Raw genomic sequence first — 15,289 nt, 5'->3', positions numbered from 1 at the left:
TTCACTTCCATCATGCCGAACCAACAAGGACGAATTTTTACCCATTTTGTGTAGAAACCATTTCCTTTTTCAGCGTGTGCTGTTCACGCTGCGCTGCAGCAATCTTTACGAACCTTCATGTCCGCCATAACGATCAGGTTATGGCAGACAATCGCTGACGGATGAATTAACGGGAACGTCATTAACACGCATTGAATGCTCTGGTGAACGGAAACACATGCCATCGCCATAGCCGGATAACATCACTGCTGGCGGTTAATTTGACACATCAATGTTCTCGTGCTGAGGGCGTGACGAAACCCTTAATATTCGTATTATCATTTCATATAAGGAGAAGGCATGACCTTTTCTAAGTATTCCTGCACTCATGGACTGCGTTGTGGCAGCCAAAAACTCGTCATCGAGTCCTCTGTTTTCCTGCGACGGATGAACGGAGGCTAAACGAAGCACGCACCGCTGCTTCCACCGGGGCTTCGGCGCGTGTCGTGCGGGTTCCGCGTGCAGCCGTCCACCAGGTTCTGCGAGTCGCCCCACATGCACAGTTCGGGCACGTTGGTCAGCGCCAGCGGGAAGGCTCCGGCTGCCCGGAGCAACGCCACGCTTGGGGCGTCCTCCTCGGCCCGCCGTCCGCGCCAGAAAAGGGATCCCGCGTCCTGTCGCAAACCTGCAAGGCGAAGACATTCCTACTTGCCAACTCCCGGCGTCACACAATTACCCAACAGGAAGCGGGTGTGCGTAAAATAAAAACAAAAATTAAGAGTTTTGCCCGGACTGCGAAGCACTGTCAGCAATAGCCAAATTTAACGTTGCGTTTGCACTGTACGCAGGTGCGCAAGAACTTCTGGCACCCTCACAAGCTTTAACACGCTGCGTAGGGCATGTTTAACACGCGCGTAGGGCATCGCATGGACGCCGCGTTACGCTGTCCGTAATGAGTGGCGTCATTGGAATTAACATCACTTTTAGAATGTGAGCACTAATAAGTTTTTTCAACCTTTTAGTAGGATCAGAAAATGTAAAGTATGAAGCTAGCGCTGTCAATGAAATTTCTAATGGTATTTTCTTTCCGCGCAACAATTATAAAAAAATTCTGAGAAAGAATCAGCGTTGCCCTTTTAGCAATGTATTTTTATTTAGCGATCGGTGACGTTTCTTAGCGATATGGCATAACAATTGGCGTCATTTTAGTTACTTCTAAGTTGCTTCGAAAATAGCCTTCTAGAACGCGCTCTGTTGTTTAAAAGCTTTATGTGACCGGCAGAAATTGGCGGTATGACGCGCAGGCTCTGTGACCACGATGGAGCAATGGTTGACTTTGTAAGGGTCACAGATATGCGCTCACAGAATGCGTGTTGTCGTTGTTTTTGTTTTCAATTCTGTACGAAACCGATTTGAATCTGTCTTAACGCTCTGTGTTCTGCACTGTGTTTTGCACTATTACCCGCCCTGGTGGGTAATGGCATTGCTAGTCCCTATGGGGCAGGATGAAACCCTGGCCGTGGCGGCAGCATCTCGATGGGGGCGAAGTGCAAAAAAAAAAAAAAAAACGCTTCTGTAAATCTTACTTAAGGTTAGATTTTCTTGAAACACTATAATATATGATAGTATGGCGTGAATCATTTACACAAACATACCTCTCGCGTTTCTCTAGGATACGTGTGAATTTGATCAGATTACTTTTAATCCGTTTGACTGGTGGATATCTTAAAATTTTAGAAGATTTAGATCGCGGCATGTGCATAATGCGATAGATCGTTTGTACAAAGGCGTATAACACGGGAGTGGCTGGGCTGGTTCACGCGAGCCTGAACAAACTGCTTTTCAAACGCATGGGTTTTCGACAAATCAGTAATGCGAAGAGCCTTCGCTTAGCCCAAGGGACGGAAGCGTATTACCGTATTTACTCGCGTAATCCTCGCACTTTTTTTCCCTGAAAATCAACGCGAAGTTTGGGGGTGCGATAATTATGCGGGGAAAATTTTCAAGCAAATGTTTCGGAGGGTTAAATGCAAAGATGAATGGGTGCAAGATCAGGATTGTCAGGTCCGCAATTGTAAATATAACGAAAACATTACTTTCAAGCGTAACTTACCTTCGTTATGAAAGTACAGGGTGAACGTAAGCTCAAGCTGCTAAAGCACTTTATTTGCCGCGCGCAACCTCCCCGTCACTACTCGCGTTGCGTACGCCCTGCAGGCAATTGTACTCTCCGCTCGTCGGCAATTGTATCCGCTCGTCGAGCCCTGATATATTCCAGTAAAGAGGATTCGACGGCAGAAATTTCCCAGTCTTCGGTCCACGGAAGGCCCGGCGCGTCTTACCAGTCGTCTTGAGTTCGTCGTGCTGCCGTCTCCAATACCGGACGCAAAACTCGTTGATGCCGAAGTGTCTGCTGGCGGCGCGGTTGCCATGTTCCAACGCATACTCAATAGCTTTTAGCTTAAAAGCAGCTGTGTAGCTTGCGTAGCGTCCCATGGCGAAGTGGCACAAAGAGCACGGTGCAACACGCGAACAAGGCAAACGAGACCTACGAGACACCGGAGAGCTGGAGACACCTTCGCAAAATGGCGTAGCGGTGGTGAGTGGATGAGCGGTAGCGGCGGTGGCAGCGGATGGTACCACAGTACCGCCGCCTAGTAGCACGCGCGCCCAACCATGGCGATCGCTACGACAAGCAGACGGCTCGCGGCAGTAATTTTGGGGAGTGCGATGATTATGCGGGGAAAAAAATTTTTCTAATTTTTGATAGCCAATGTGGGGGGTGCGAGCATTACGCGAGTGCGAGCATTATGCGAGTAAATACGGTATTTGACCTGCAGACAAAAGTCGCGCAATTGTCATCGTATTGACATGCGACCTTGTGCATCAGAAGTGCCGAAAACTGAAGAAAAAGGTGCATGGCCAGCGAAGCTGTGTCAGCACACGACGAAGAGCTGACACAGAATTTTGAACAAAGGCACAACTTCATTATTTTCATCGGTGGTCATCGGGACCAAAGGTACACACCCACATTTATTTTTAAGTGTCCGCGTTCATTCGTGTTGTACATTCGCTATATACATTCGTTTTTTTTTTTCAATTCGCAATATATAGAGGCAAAGAATTTGACAGCACTATCACCGCACCGACTGGTGCACTGGACGAGTGCCGTCAGCGCCTTCGCAGAGGGAGGGGCAGTATGGGAACGCTAGCCCGATGACCGGCATTGCAGTGAGCTCTGGAAGACGACCACGACGACGAGCGGGGAAGAAGTGGCACGAGCCATTGCTGCTGCTGATGCTTTTTGCTCACACAGAGTTGTCGACGGAGACGAAAAATGCACAGAACTCTACAGCTATTGACAGCTTCGCTGGAAAAATTATGATGGATAATGTGAACCAAGTAAGTGCCTTTGCGTGCTAGCAAAATCATGGGGCTTGTGTTCTTTCGAATCGTGCAGCATTTGGAACATTACAATATCCGGGTAAACGCTGAATTTCAGCCATAATTGTCCGTTATGTAAAAGCAGAATAGTAAAGTAAGAGGCCGCCACAAACTGCTGGTAAATCCACTGTTTATTCCTCACTCACACGGAGCCTAGACAAACGTGAGACGTGTGTATAAATGATTTACGCCATACTAGCGTGTATTAAGGGAGAACGCGGGTAAGGCGGGACATGGAAATTCATGACGACGAGCAACACGAGAAGGTAAAAGCGGGCCGCCAACGTTTCGACAAGTTCACTTGGTTTTTTTCAAGGCAAGATATGCTTCCTTCCGCACAGTTTAAGGGTAGGCTTCTTCTATATGGGAGAGAGGGGTTAAGCAGAGTGGGTGAGGCAACGATCAAAGGTGTGCTAGCGGCGAGAGGGTAGAATTCAAACGAAAGGAGTGCTATTGAGACGGCCGGTGACATGGCCATTTTAGCCGGCCGTGTGCTTTTTCGTTGAAGGGGTCAGTGAGCTATCGTCTCAATGAAAGAGATTATAAAAATGGCGGGAAGTGGCACTCGTGGAAAAAGAAAGTTTACTAAAATGCAATAAATATATAAATAAAAGAATAAAGAAAGGAAGGAAAGAAAAAGGAAAGGCAGAAAAAAGAAACACTGAGCAACCGAATGAATGATAACTAAATGCTGTTGTCTATAGCTTGAAATTTAGCGTAGCGAATAGATTTTAAAGCTTCCTTTGAAAAGTTTATATTTCGGAAATGACTAACTTGAAGTAATAGTCACTCAGAAGCTTTACCGACAATTTCAGCTACTTCTCAGCAAAACATTGCGAAAATTTAGCTACTTTTTCGTATCAATTAAGCGACAAACTTCTAAAGTATATTGCAAGACTGCCAATAAATCAGCCAAGAACATAACGTCTGGTTTCAGCGACATTGGCTGCTTATAACTCCAATCTTGCATACGGCACGCACGTTTCAGGCGCTTGCTACAGCGCTTGCGTATAAGTTGGATTCAGATTCTACAGCTTGATTTCAACTCATATAGTTTGCTTAATTTCTGCGAGTATTCTTCAAATGGCCCTACAAGTGCTTGTTTTCATGCTCCGCTAGTCCTCTCCAGTCACCATGAGCTGTGCCAAACATGTATCCGATTGAGTTCACACGCCACGACTTGTAATCATAGTTTGGTGTTCGGCATAGATATGTCTCACAAATATTCTATTTTTATACACTTTGCAATAAATCACTTACCTTTGCAGATAAAACACTGACAACTGCAAGGAGTACAGGTTTATGTGTCCTGCTCGCATGTCTTGTCAAGCTAGGTAGGCAAGAACAGTGTATAAAACAAAATACATAATAAAGTACACACGTTCTCAATGTGTTTTATATGTGAAATCCCACTTTTTACACGCAGTTTCTGGTCGTGATAAAGAAGCGGCTAGAAAAAATTTTCAATTAAGGTAACTCTATAGCGATGACACGCTGAAATAAGTGATTTCAAGTGAACTACTTGGCACTGGACATGTACAATGCTACATTGCACGCCCTCTTTCGAAGTGAAATACAGCTGAGAAGATGAACGATACTGACCAGCATCAGTATTGTTCTATTCGACAATGAGCATTTTCTTGCTTATTTTATTTCCTTGCAGTGAAAAGTTCGAATGCCCGTCTCCAAATGTCCGATGGATGTGCCTTGAAATGATCGTGTGTATCGTTAGGAGTTGTCCACTGGATGCGATTTAGCATGGAAGCTTGGGGTTATTGGTGACACATTGGAAAAAGGACACAGCGCAAGAAAGACAGGGGCACGACAGTGCGCTGTATGTCGGCCGCTCTCTCGTGTCCCTGTCTTTTTTTGCGCTGTGTCCTTTGTCCACTGGATGGCCTGGGAACATACACGAAGTGGAAAGGGGAACCAGTGGGCTTTCGAAGGTGTTAGCATGGGCGATAGCATAGCCTTTCAACGTAGCGATGCCACCGAGGTTTCATTTGTTTTTTCTAGCACGTCTGGCCTCGAATGAAGAAAAGATTCATGATAACCCCCCATCTCTTCACAAGGTCTCTATATGATTGAATGCTGCCGGCATAGCGTGGAAGGCAACCCACAAATAACCTTTGATGGCAATGCTGTTCTTGACAGTGAACGGCAGCCCCAGCAACGGCTTTTCTTCGCTCATTTGGCTGGCGCTCATCTTTCCCGATGCCACCAGTCGGTCGACCTCCTTGGCGTCTTCGAGTGCTTCCTCAAACCTCTCCTCGACGACAGCGTTGATGACGGGCTGAACCTCCCGGATGCGCCTGATGTAGGCCGAGACGAGGTCGACGCTTTTGATCTGCGAGAATAAGGAAACGGCGTGTGAGGCAATAGCTACCGCAGCTTGTTCGTTGGTTTGCTGTCGTTGTTTATTCAGACGACATTACCAAAAATAAATTTGTCTGGTCGACGAAGCTGCATCGAAGGCGCGAATGCGGGATAGTGCATCAAATGACATCCCTAATTCTCTATACATCTCACTCAGACAACAGAAGTGGTTGGATTAAAATTCACAGTGAATTCGGAAGTCGAGGAGAGTAGAAGAACATAAGCAATGACAGGCAAAGTATAGAGTGTAATCAAGATATATGCTTATATCTAGATATTTGATAGGTGTAAATACCTATATGTGCATACAATAAGTACCGAAAACCAAGACTTAAGACTTATTTCACTAAAATGATGAAAAATAAATGAAAAGCCACAATGAGGAGGAGAGAAAGAGATAAGTAGAGGGCAGGGAGGTTAACCAGAATAACGTGCGGTTGGCTACCCTACACCGGGGGAATGGGAAAGGGAAACAAAGATAACAGGGAGAGAGGGAGGAGGGAAGGAAAAAAGGAAATTGCGGTGAATTCGCTGACGTGTGCGGTCCAACAGAAATTGCATTAAAAGTCACAGATGGTCGCACAAGCCCACAAGGTCTCTTATGTTATCCCTAAGACGACCTGAAGGGGAAAGCCCAAGTGCCGATTACTTAAAGGCGGACACATGACGCACACATCCCCCTTAATTCGCTTAGTGTTCTTCGCTTAGCCATCCCTCTTAATTCCAATGATGGAGCGCTCGACTCCCACCCAAGGTCATGGGTTCGAGTGCCTTAATCAACTCCATTTAGAGGGAAATGTAGCGCCAACGTTCCCGCTAGCAATTATTGCGAGAAACTGACTCACACACGCGTCCCGCACGGACTCTGCGGGGGCACCGCCAGATGTCGCAACACGTACATTGGGAATAAAGCCCCTTAAACTTCGTAAAGTAGTGATACTCTCCTCCTCCGCCTTCACTCCTCCTCGTTTCTCCTCTCTTTCACGCTCCCTCCTCGACCGTGGCGCTACCTACACTGCTCGAGCGTAGCAATGGCGCCAACATACGCTCCTCGCCACTCCGTAGACGCTTCTCGAGCAAAAATGGCGCTAATGCACGGCGCGAGGGTCTACATGATGCTATTAGGCCAATAGCGACGCGGCGTCGGCCTCGGCCAGAGCGCGCGAGGAGAAGGCGGCATTGTTGAGAGCGTGGCGCTACTTTACGAAGTTTAAGGGGCTTTAATTGGGAATACGGTGCCTCGATGTCAGCGCCGCCTTTAAGAGCGGCGACATCCGGGTGACCAGGCCCGTGCCACACCTCCGCTGTATTGTGTTGGAGCTGTTGTAGCGGTCATACATGTGCGTGCATTATTCAGTGCGGCGTTGCCTAGCGTTTGTCATTTCAACGAAGCTACGCATGTGTCCACTACGTTGACTTCTCGGGCTCACGACGTGAGAGGAAAGGTGCTTGACAATTTGATCGGCGAAAACACCCTGCTATGCCCGTTTGCTGGGCACATTTGTGCACCAGCACAACAACAACAACAACAAAGTCACTTATGTCTTATATTTTCGGGCGACCCAAAATGCAGCAAAAAGTCGACACGAACTTCGTTCATCCAAGCCATGATGCTTAAATTTGTGCCTTCATCTAAAACAGTCTCCATGAAATTTTCTGATGCGCTAGGCCTTTTGCCGTATAAATCATTTAATCAAGGCGATTAGATGCCTGCTCAAACTCAATGTGTTGGGAAAATGTTTTTGTGGAATGTTGTCTTGTTGTGGCTCAGCCTTCATACTTGCACTCATTGTACCAGCCAGACGAAACGAGAGGTATGGAATATGGAAATAAAACTGCTACAGGTGTAAATTTGGACTGACTTGTTTTGATGTATATAAGAAACATATAACTTGAGCTTTGCTTTTTCAATGCTTTCAAGTTTGCATGGCTACGGGCACTTTCTTCTTAATCGATCACACTTCGTTGCATCTGATAACCACTTCTTCCACTTAGCCCCGTTGAATCTGGCATTCCTCAAGGATCAGTCCTGGACCCTCTTCTCTTTCTAATATACATTAACGGTTTACCTAATGAGATCCATTCTAACATGTAACTCTTTACCGACATATCGTTATTTTTCGTGAAATTCCAGACACTCCTGGTACACTGTAAACGGAAATAACTCGAAGGTGGGAGTATAATGCTTGTCCTCTAGCGGCCTCCCGGTTGGGAGTTTATTATACTCCGTATGATCGGAGTAGAATTTTTACTCCGTGCGAGCGGAATTGTCGCGTGGTACCATGGGAGTATATTTTTCTGTCTTTTCTTTTACTGTGTACTGAACGGAGTTTTTTCGAGGTGCAACGGGAGCACAAAAGAAGTACAGTGTCAGTTTGCGTGGTCTTTTACAGGCAGAGGCTACTGGTCTAATTTTGAACAGCTCATGCAAACCACGTGAAAATCAACGATACAAGTCAATGAAAGCACATAAATCATGACCTACATAAACATTTGAGAAACGCCAATGCAGGACTTTGAACGACATTCCAACGTACACACGACTCACAAGAAGCAACGCTGTCAGTATGTATAGCCACGATACTGTGTGCCTCGAAACCACCTAGGGAGCAACTGTGCTGTTCTCAGAAGTACGACTCGCATGCTTGCCCATACGAGACCTGTCTTTCTCAATTTAACAGAAGATCTCAGGCCAACTGTAATAAGTGCAATGGCATCATTACTCTTGACCACATGCTTTGGCAGTGTCCCGCGGTCTCCACAGACTGTGAAAAGGAACAAGAATGGTGGCGGAAAATGCTACACAGTGAATCACCCTCTGACCAATTACGGGCAGTCCAGAAGGCCCGCGATGTGGCTGAAAGGCTCGGCCTGACATAGGGTTGACCTTCAGGACCCAATAAAGTTCACCATACCATACCATAGTCAACACAAAAGTGTTAATTCAGAATAGTGAGAAAAAATGTTAATGGCGCAATTTTTCAAAATTAGCATGCCATTCTGTGAGTACTGAAACGACTTCGCACACAGCCAGCCTTCGTGGCCAGAAAGTAGTGCGTTAGTTGCAGTAAGCAAGGAAAATGTAAGTGCATGTGGTTCATGGCAAAATTAAATTTGTGCGAAATAGAGGTAGCGTATCAGGAATTTATTATGTGTGAGCATGACCCGCAGCAGCCGACATGACATCGAAAAGTGCGTAGTCATACATTTTTTAGACCGCACTACTTGCTTAGCCTCCAAGCAATGTCTCTTCCTTGTGAAACGGAGCTACATCGCTGATCTGTCGAACGAATCCTCGCTCTCGGAACCGGCAGGCATGCTTTTTAATCAGTGTCTGGCATAGATCATAATGTTAATGCAATATCGGAAGCAACGACGTGATCAAAACAGATGTGCGCGATAACAATTCTATTCACATCGCTCAGTAAGAAGCCTTATTTACATTACGCATACCTATGTCCTACACCCTTTTTCTTGGGCCAGGATATCTGCTTGCACTTTACTCTTTCTCACTGATAACACAGCACCGCAACAAATTTGGAATATGCCATTCATGTGCGACTCGCACGGATACCGTCGCTCGAACAGTGGCTATACTGTTGTCATTGCTATGCGGTCCTTTCAATCATTACACCGGACGTTGTCGGCATGTACTCACGGACATAAAGTCGCATTTTACGTATTGAAGAACAAAAGCCACGGTCACGCAGCCCGAAAACACAGTCAGAAACCTGAGCCGACATCACGAGTCAATCAGCAGCTTGGACAAGCCTTTTTCCGCACTTGGAAACGTTGCTCTTGCATTCATCGTCGTCAGCAAAGTTATCACAGCTAACGTACTTGAATCGCAGATACACTGAACTTCAGGTACGCCTATAACACTTTATGCGAGGAAACACGGTAAACAAATTGACGAAAAGCTGTCACGGGACGCCACTTCACAGATGCAAACAGACCAACAGCCATGAGCGCTGCCGACTCCGCCGAACGCCGCTGGTCGCTGGCGCGGCGCAGAGCCTCATGGGAAGCGCCACATGACCAACCTGTTTCGGCGGGGGGCACGGAGGAAGGAAACTAAGGAGAGGCCCTGACGTAACTCTTTGTGAAGCAAAAGTGAAGCCGGAAGTTGGCGTTGCTCATGGCGATGCTCCGCCTTTTGGGCCACCCTCCTCTCTTGTTTACATCTTTCGCAAAACCACGCCGCGCTGCGCGTGGTTTCGCGCGCGGAGCGCGCGCGCTCGCTCCACAGCAATACTAAACAATCGCGATGTCTCATTGCGTTGCCGTTGCCGAACCCATGTTAAAAGAAGTTCATAATGAACTTCGCAAATTGGGCCGTGAGGTCGAATCGGCTGCTTTTACCGGCTTTTATGAAAATAAACATGCCTTAAATATAAGGCCAACCAACTGAACTGTTCTCATCACGGAGGAAGGAAACTAAGGAGAGGCCCTGACGTCACTCTTTGTGAAGCAAAAGTGAAGCCGGAATTTGGCGTTGCTCATGGCGATGCTCCGCCTTTTGGGCCACCCTCCTCTCTTGTTTACATCTTTCGCGAAACCACGCCGCGCTGCGCGTGGTGTCGCGCGCGCTCGCGCAACATCTGGCAGAGCACGGTGCAGGTAACACAGCGCAACAAGACACGGTGACTAACGCAAACCCGCCCACTCAGCGCCTTTGCCACGGCCCGAAACCTACCACAGCAACACGTGTGAGCGCTCAAAACCATAACAACGCCGCCATTGTGGCCCAAAAGGCGTGGCCATACAACAAAAAAAAAAAAATAAAAAAGCAGCAAAAAAATTAGAACCTACTACGTCATTTCCGCCACACTTTTCTCCTGGCGCGCGGAGGGGGTAGGGCCTCTCCTTAGTTTCCTTCCTCCGTGGCGGGGGGAGATTTTTACAACTCCTTGAGCGCAGTTTTCACAGGAGAGCAAGATATTGAAGCAGAGTAAAATCGCGTCATGTCGCCTTAATCGTCCCGTTGCTATAGCTATCGGAGTGAAACGAGGGAATGCCTCTGTATTTCTCCTGTAAATCTGAGTAAATATTCAAGGATAGGGAGGTTTTAGGGCACATCACCTGTTAAAAACACCCAGGTGGGTTTATTTTCGTTTACAATGTAGTAACATCCTTACAAATGACATTAACGCTGTCTGTATATGAAAGGCTGTTATTACCTTTAAATTTACGCATGCGTAGTAACCAGCGAAATAGCAGAGCAACAAAATACAAGGCTAGCAGCTTCTTTTGAAAATTTTCAGCGTGATTAATTGCTCTCACTGCTCTGGGATTGTATGTGTATCTGCCGAGTGTTGTATTCTCAATAGAAACCTTTTATCAACTATAAAGGCGTTTATTAGTCACCGGAGTTCGGGAGCGACCGTTAGAGTAGGGCACGAGCTCCCAGCACGAGCGGCGTTCCCCGAGCAAAAGCGCGGGATTGACCCACTAGAGGGGCCTGAGGATGGCCCACTATGTCGTTCCTCTCCTTTGCTACCGTTACCCCCGGGAACGAATGGGGAGCCGCCCGGCGACCTAACAGCTACTTACAGTGAGTGGATAATAGTACGGCTTGAGGCGCTCGACGTTCACAATGTCTCGTCCACGACGGCGCATGCCCGAAGACGGTTCAACGGGTTCGATTACGTAGCTGACGGGTGATGCACGTTCGACGATACAGTAGGGCCCTTCAAACTTGAGTAGTAGTTTTGAAGATAGACCACGTGCAGCGGAAGGAACCGAGAGCCACGCAAGCGCTCCAGGTAGGAATGTGGGCGCAGAGGTTGTGTCACCGCTAGTGCTCTTCTGGCGCCTTTGGTCATTGGAGGTAAATGCCCGAGCGAAATCGTGGCACTCTTCAGCATTTCTTGCCATGGCCGAAATGAATGCTCATTCAGATGTATCCGGCCGGTATGGTAGAACTGTGTCGATGGTTTGTGATGGGCGCCGTCCGTACAGTAAGAAAAAGCGTGAAAAGTTGCCGGTGCTCTGCGTAGCGGTGTTGTACGCGTAGGTCACGAAGGGCAGAATGACGTCCCAATGCGTGTGGTCGGAGGGGACGTACATCGCAAGTATGTCGCCGAGTGTACGTTTGAAGCGTTTCGTAAGGCTGTTGGTTTGACGATGATATGCGGTAGTTCTATCATAGAGAAAGAAGAGGGGACACTGGGCGAAAACTGGCAACCGGAAACACGTCGCGCCTAGTGGTAATGAGATCCGTTATAGCTGACGCGACGATCGGGGAAAAAGAAATGTGAAATGAACTTACAGCCATTTTATTTTTTTATCCTTTCCCGCTACAACTAAAACGTTTGGCGTATAAATGAGCTTATACTTCGCCACTTATCTTTCTTCGGTTACGTAGCAACAAGCTAGCGGCACACCAGAGGCGCCATATGATGCGTCAGACGCGGCCACCGAAGCAAGCGAGGCCGGCTGCGCATTGAAGTTCGCCTTTTCGGCGACCCGTCTCTTTTGGATGTAGCCTGTTTGTTGGGCTCCCGGCGTTTTCTTGCGTTCCTTCTGCATTTCGACATGGCACAACCCCATTATTGGGCTACGGGAAGGTGAGAAATTTTGTTTGACAGTCTGCGACGGATTTCAGGCAAATTTAGGCTTACGCGTCACAAAACCGAGACTAGTGACGCAGTTAGCGAAACACACACAGCTCGGCCGTTCTGGATCAGTTAATTTGAGTTAATGACTCGTATTGGGAAATGTTTGCGACGCTTTCTATGAGCCCCAACGTTATTGTATCTTATTTCGGTAGTTTTTGGGCACGTTTGCAGCACTCGGCTATGTGACGCAGCGAAATGCAGCTCGACCGTGGTGACGGCTTCGCGTGTACTGAATCTTACTGGGACAAGTTCATGACGCTTTCCCTGACCCCCAACATTATTGTATTTCACAACTTTCTGGGATACGTCTGAGGTACGCGCGCTGCGCCACGCGTTGTGCCACAGTTAGCGAAAAGCAGCAGCACTTTTTTGGATACTTTTGAGCCATGCTCGCCGCGCCTGGGGTTCTGAAGCAGTTAGCAAAAAAGCAAGCCGGTCGTGGTGACAGTTTGGCGTGTACTGAATTTTAAGGGAACCCACACTTTTTATGGCCCTGCAACAACATACACCTACTTTCGGTACTCGCGCTTGTCGAAAACGCGACGAGCGATTGCCAAGAGTGAAAACACTGGAGTGTGTTGCTTGCGCCGGCAGGACGCGTGAAAAGATAACGCAGAGGCATTCAAAAACCAAGAACTTGACAAATCTGTCTTCTGAGCGACTGAAAACACGCTCCTGCATGCACGAATTTCTCTTGAGTGCGATAGAAGGCTGTCTGCGAGCGTGTGACATGGTCCGGCTGAGAGCCTGTGTTGTGGCCACTTCTGCGTACTTGGCGTACCATCGCGTCGACTGAGGCCAACTTGTTTTGGAAACGCGCAGTCACCCGCGTATTTGTGCTCTTGAAGTGCAGGAAGTATTGCCCGGGAAGGGAGGGATGCTTGAAAATGAGATGTTTTCTTCATATTTTATGGCATTGTATGGGAGAAGTCTATTTGCTACGAAGTGTATGTAAAAGGGAATTTATCTGTAATGCCATGCATTCAACACTCACGCACGTTTCGCCCTTACACGCAATATTACTGTTAGGTCAATATACCAAATTGATACATGCTTGCAATTTACCTTTTTTCAGCTGATTGCATCCGATGGAGCTTCGTACGCCAACGACTGCTGCTTACCTGGTGCCACAACTTTGGATGAATGCACAAAAAGCCCGGAAGGAGCATTTATATAAGGCAATATAAACATTTCATCATTTCAGAAGACGTCTTGCGGTTACTTTGTGAAATTTCACGTGACACAGATTCGGTGGAGGCTTGTAAAGGTCGTTCGCAATCATCTTTACTAAATAATAAAACGATTCCGCGTGAAGGCTGCGCGTGGTTCAGCAGTAGAAGCGAAAAAAAAAAAAGGCCGCGCCGATAAGCGGAGCCCGCATGGAGTGTACCAGCTGTCGTTCAAAACGCGCACGCCCATAACCGAAACCGGAAGATGTTAATCCCATCCGCCTGTTGCGCTACAGTCGATTCGGACGCTGGGCTCTATGGGAGTGTCCAGTCTTGTTGAATCTCATTCTCTATGCAGACTCTCCCAAATGGCCGGGTAGCACAAGATAAGGTTGCAAAATGGCTGGCAAGAGGCGGGGTGAAGATTTACGGCGCTGACAATCGGGTCAAGAGCGAATTAACTTCTGAACATAGCTCTACATCCCTCGCCAGTTGTACCACTGTAGAAGACGCTGGTACGTTTTGAAAACTCCCGAGTGTGCACACTGTGGATCAGCGTGGAAAGCTGCGCATATCTGGGAACGCTGACTGCGAGGTTCTACTAACAACCAGTGGCGCCCGTCGGTGTTATAATTGCGTCGATAAATAATGTTTCGCGAATGGCGAAATGCTGTGCTTGACGACGCAACGACCTTTACGTATGCGTTGCGTCGTTGTTAGCTTTTAGTGCGTTTATGAGCGCCTACTATAAAGACACAAGTAGCTGTCTGAGCTACGTGTGTGTGCCGCTAAGGCAACAATTGTTGAATCCGGAAAGTGTCGCCCTTCTGCAGTGATCGCGTTAGATTTGCATAGACGCGTTTCGCGAGACGTTGAAAGGTTACTTCACCTTGCCATTTCTGATGTCGGCCGCAAGAGATGTAGCAGAACGCAGCAGAAGCTTGTCGGTGGCAGCTGGCAATGGCAGAGGCTTTTTCCAGAAGAACCATAGTGCAAACACCAGCCTGGCCACAGTGCACCACAAGTACACGCCCAACTCCAACAGCAGCTCACGACAGGTTTCAAGGATGGAAGCCATCGCGCGAGAAACGCTGTATCAGACGACAGCAGAGTACGCAAGTATACCGCTTATCGCTGCACGTACGCGTTGAAGAGGCTTCGCGCTATCTCGCTTCAGACAGGTGTGGGCAGTGCATACCTGATTAAGCCTGTGCTCTCGATAGCGCAGTCAGAAATAGAGGTCAACAACAAGTACACAGCAGTTGCCGGACTACACTCATCCAAGAAATGTACACCATTTTGGGTCGTATCTTGCCAAACAACAATAATCGTCATTCTTGCGTTTCTTCTCAGGTGACGATTATTGTTGTGTGGCAAATGTACACTCCAAAGGGTGCACATTCGCTTAAGAGTGTACACTCTAAAGAACGTTTACACCCTTTGGGGTGTATACCTGCCTCACAACAATAATCGTCATCTGCCTTGCATTTGCTTTCTTGAAAACGCCGCGACCGCTACTTTCCTGTCTGCAATGCTATGTGATGCTGGTAACGCACATTCCGTTCGTTACTGGAAAATACCGGGCTTGCAGTGTTAAAGAAAGGAAATGCGGACAAGACAGATGACGTTTATTGTTGTGTGGCAAGATACGACTCAAAGGGTGTAAACATTTAGTGTGTGAACACAAGCGATGCTCTTAAA

General features: G+C 47.6%; 1 protein-coding gene across 2 annotated transcripts in view; it reads right to left on the bottom strand.

Annotated features, from left to right (window-relative positions):
• The window catches only part of LOC126537921 (fatty-acid amide hydrolase 2-A-like), a 28,623-nt gene extending 13,907 nt beyond the window's left edge, over positions 1-14,716 (bottom strand). The window contains exons 1-3 of one of the 2 annotated variants that reach the window (XM_055074532.2): positions 14,478-14,716; positions 5,551-5,770; positions 455-664 (exon numbers count right to left, since the gene is read on the bottom strand). In XM_055074532.2, the coding sequence (XP_054930507.1) occupies positions 455-664; positions 5,551-5,770; positions 14,478-14,666 (619 nt within the window). In that variant the 5' untranslated portion in view covers positions 14,667-14,716. The remainder of the gene's footprint in view (positions 1-454; positions 665-5,550; positions 5,771-14,477) is intronic. The other variant, XM_050185042.3, reaches the window with a different exon arrangement.
• Positions 14,717-15,289: the final 573 nt, after the last annotated feature.

This window comes from Dermacentor andersoni, chromosome 4 (assembly GCF_023375885.2).
Source record: "Dermacentor andersoni chromosome 4, qqDerAnde1_hic_scaffold, whole genome shotgun sequence".
Taxonomy (NCBI): domain Eukaryota; kingdom Metazoa; phylum Arthropoda; class Arachnida; order Ixodida; family Ixodidae; genus Dermacentor; species Dermacentor andersoni.
This window is presented reverse-complemented; position numbering and strand designations above follow the sequence as displayed.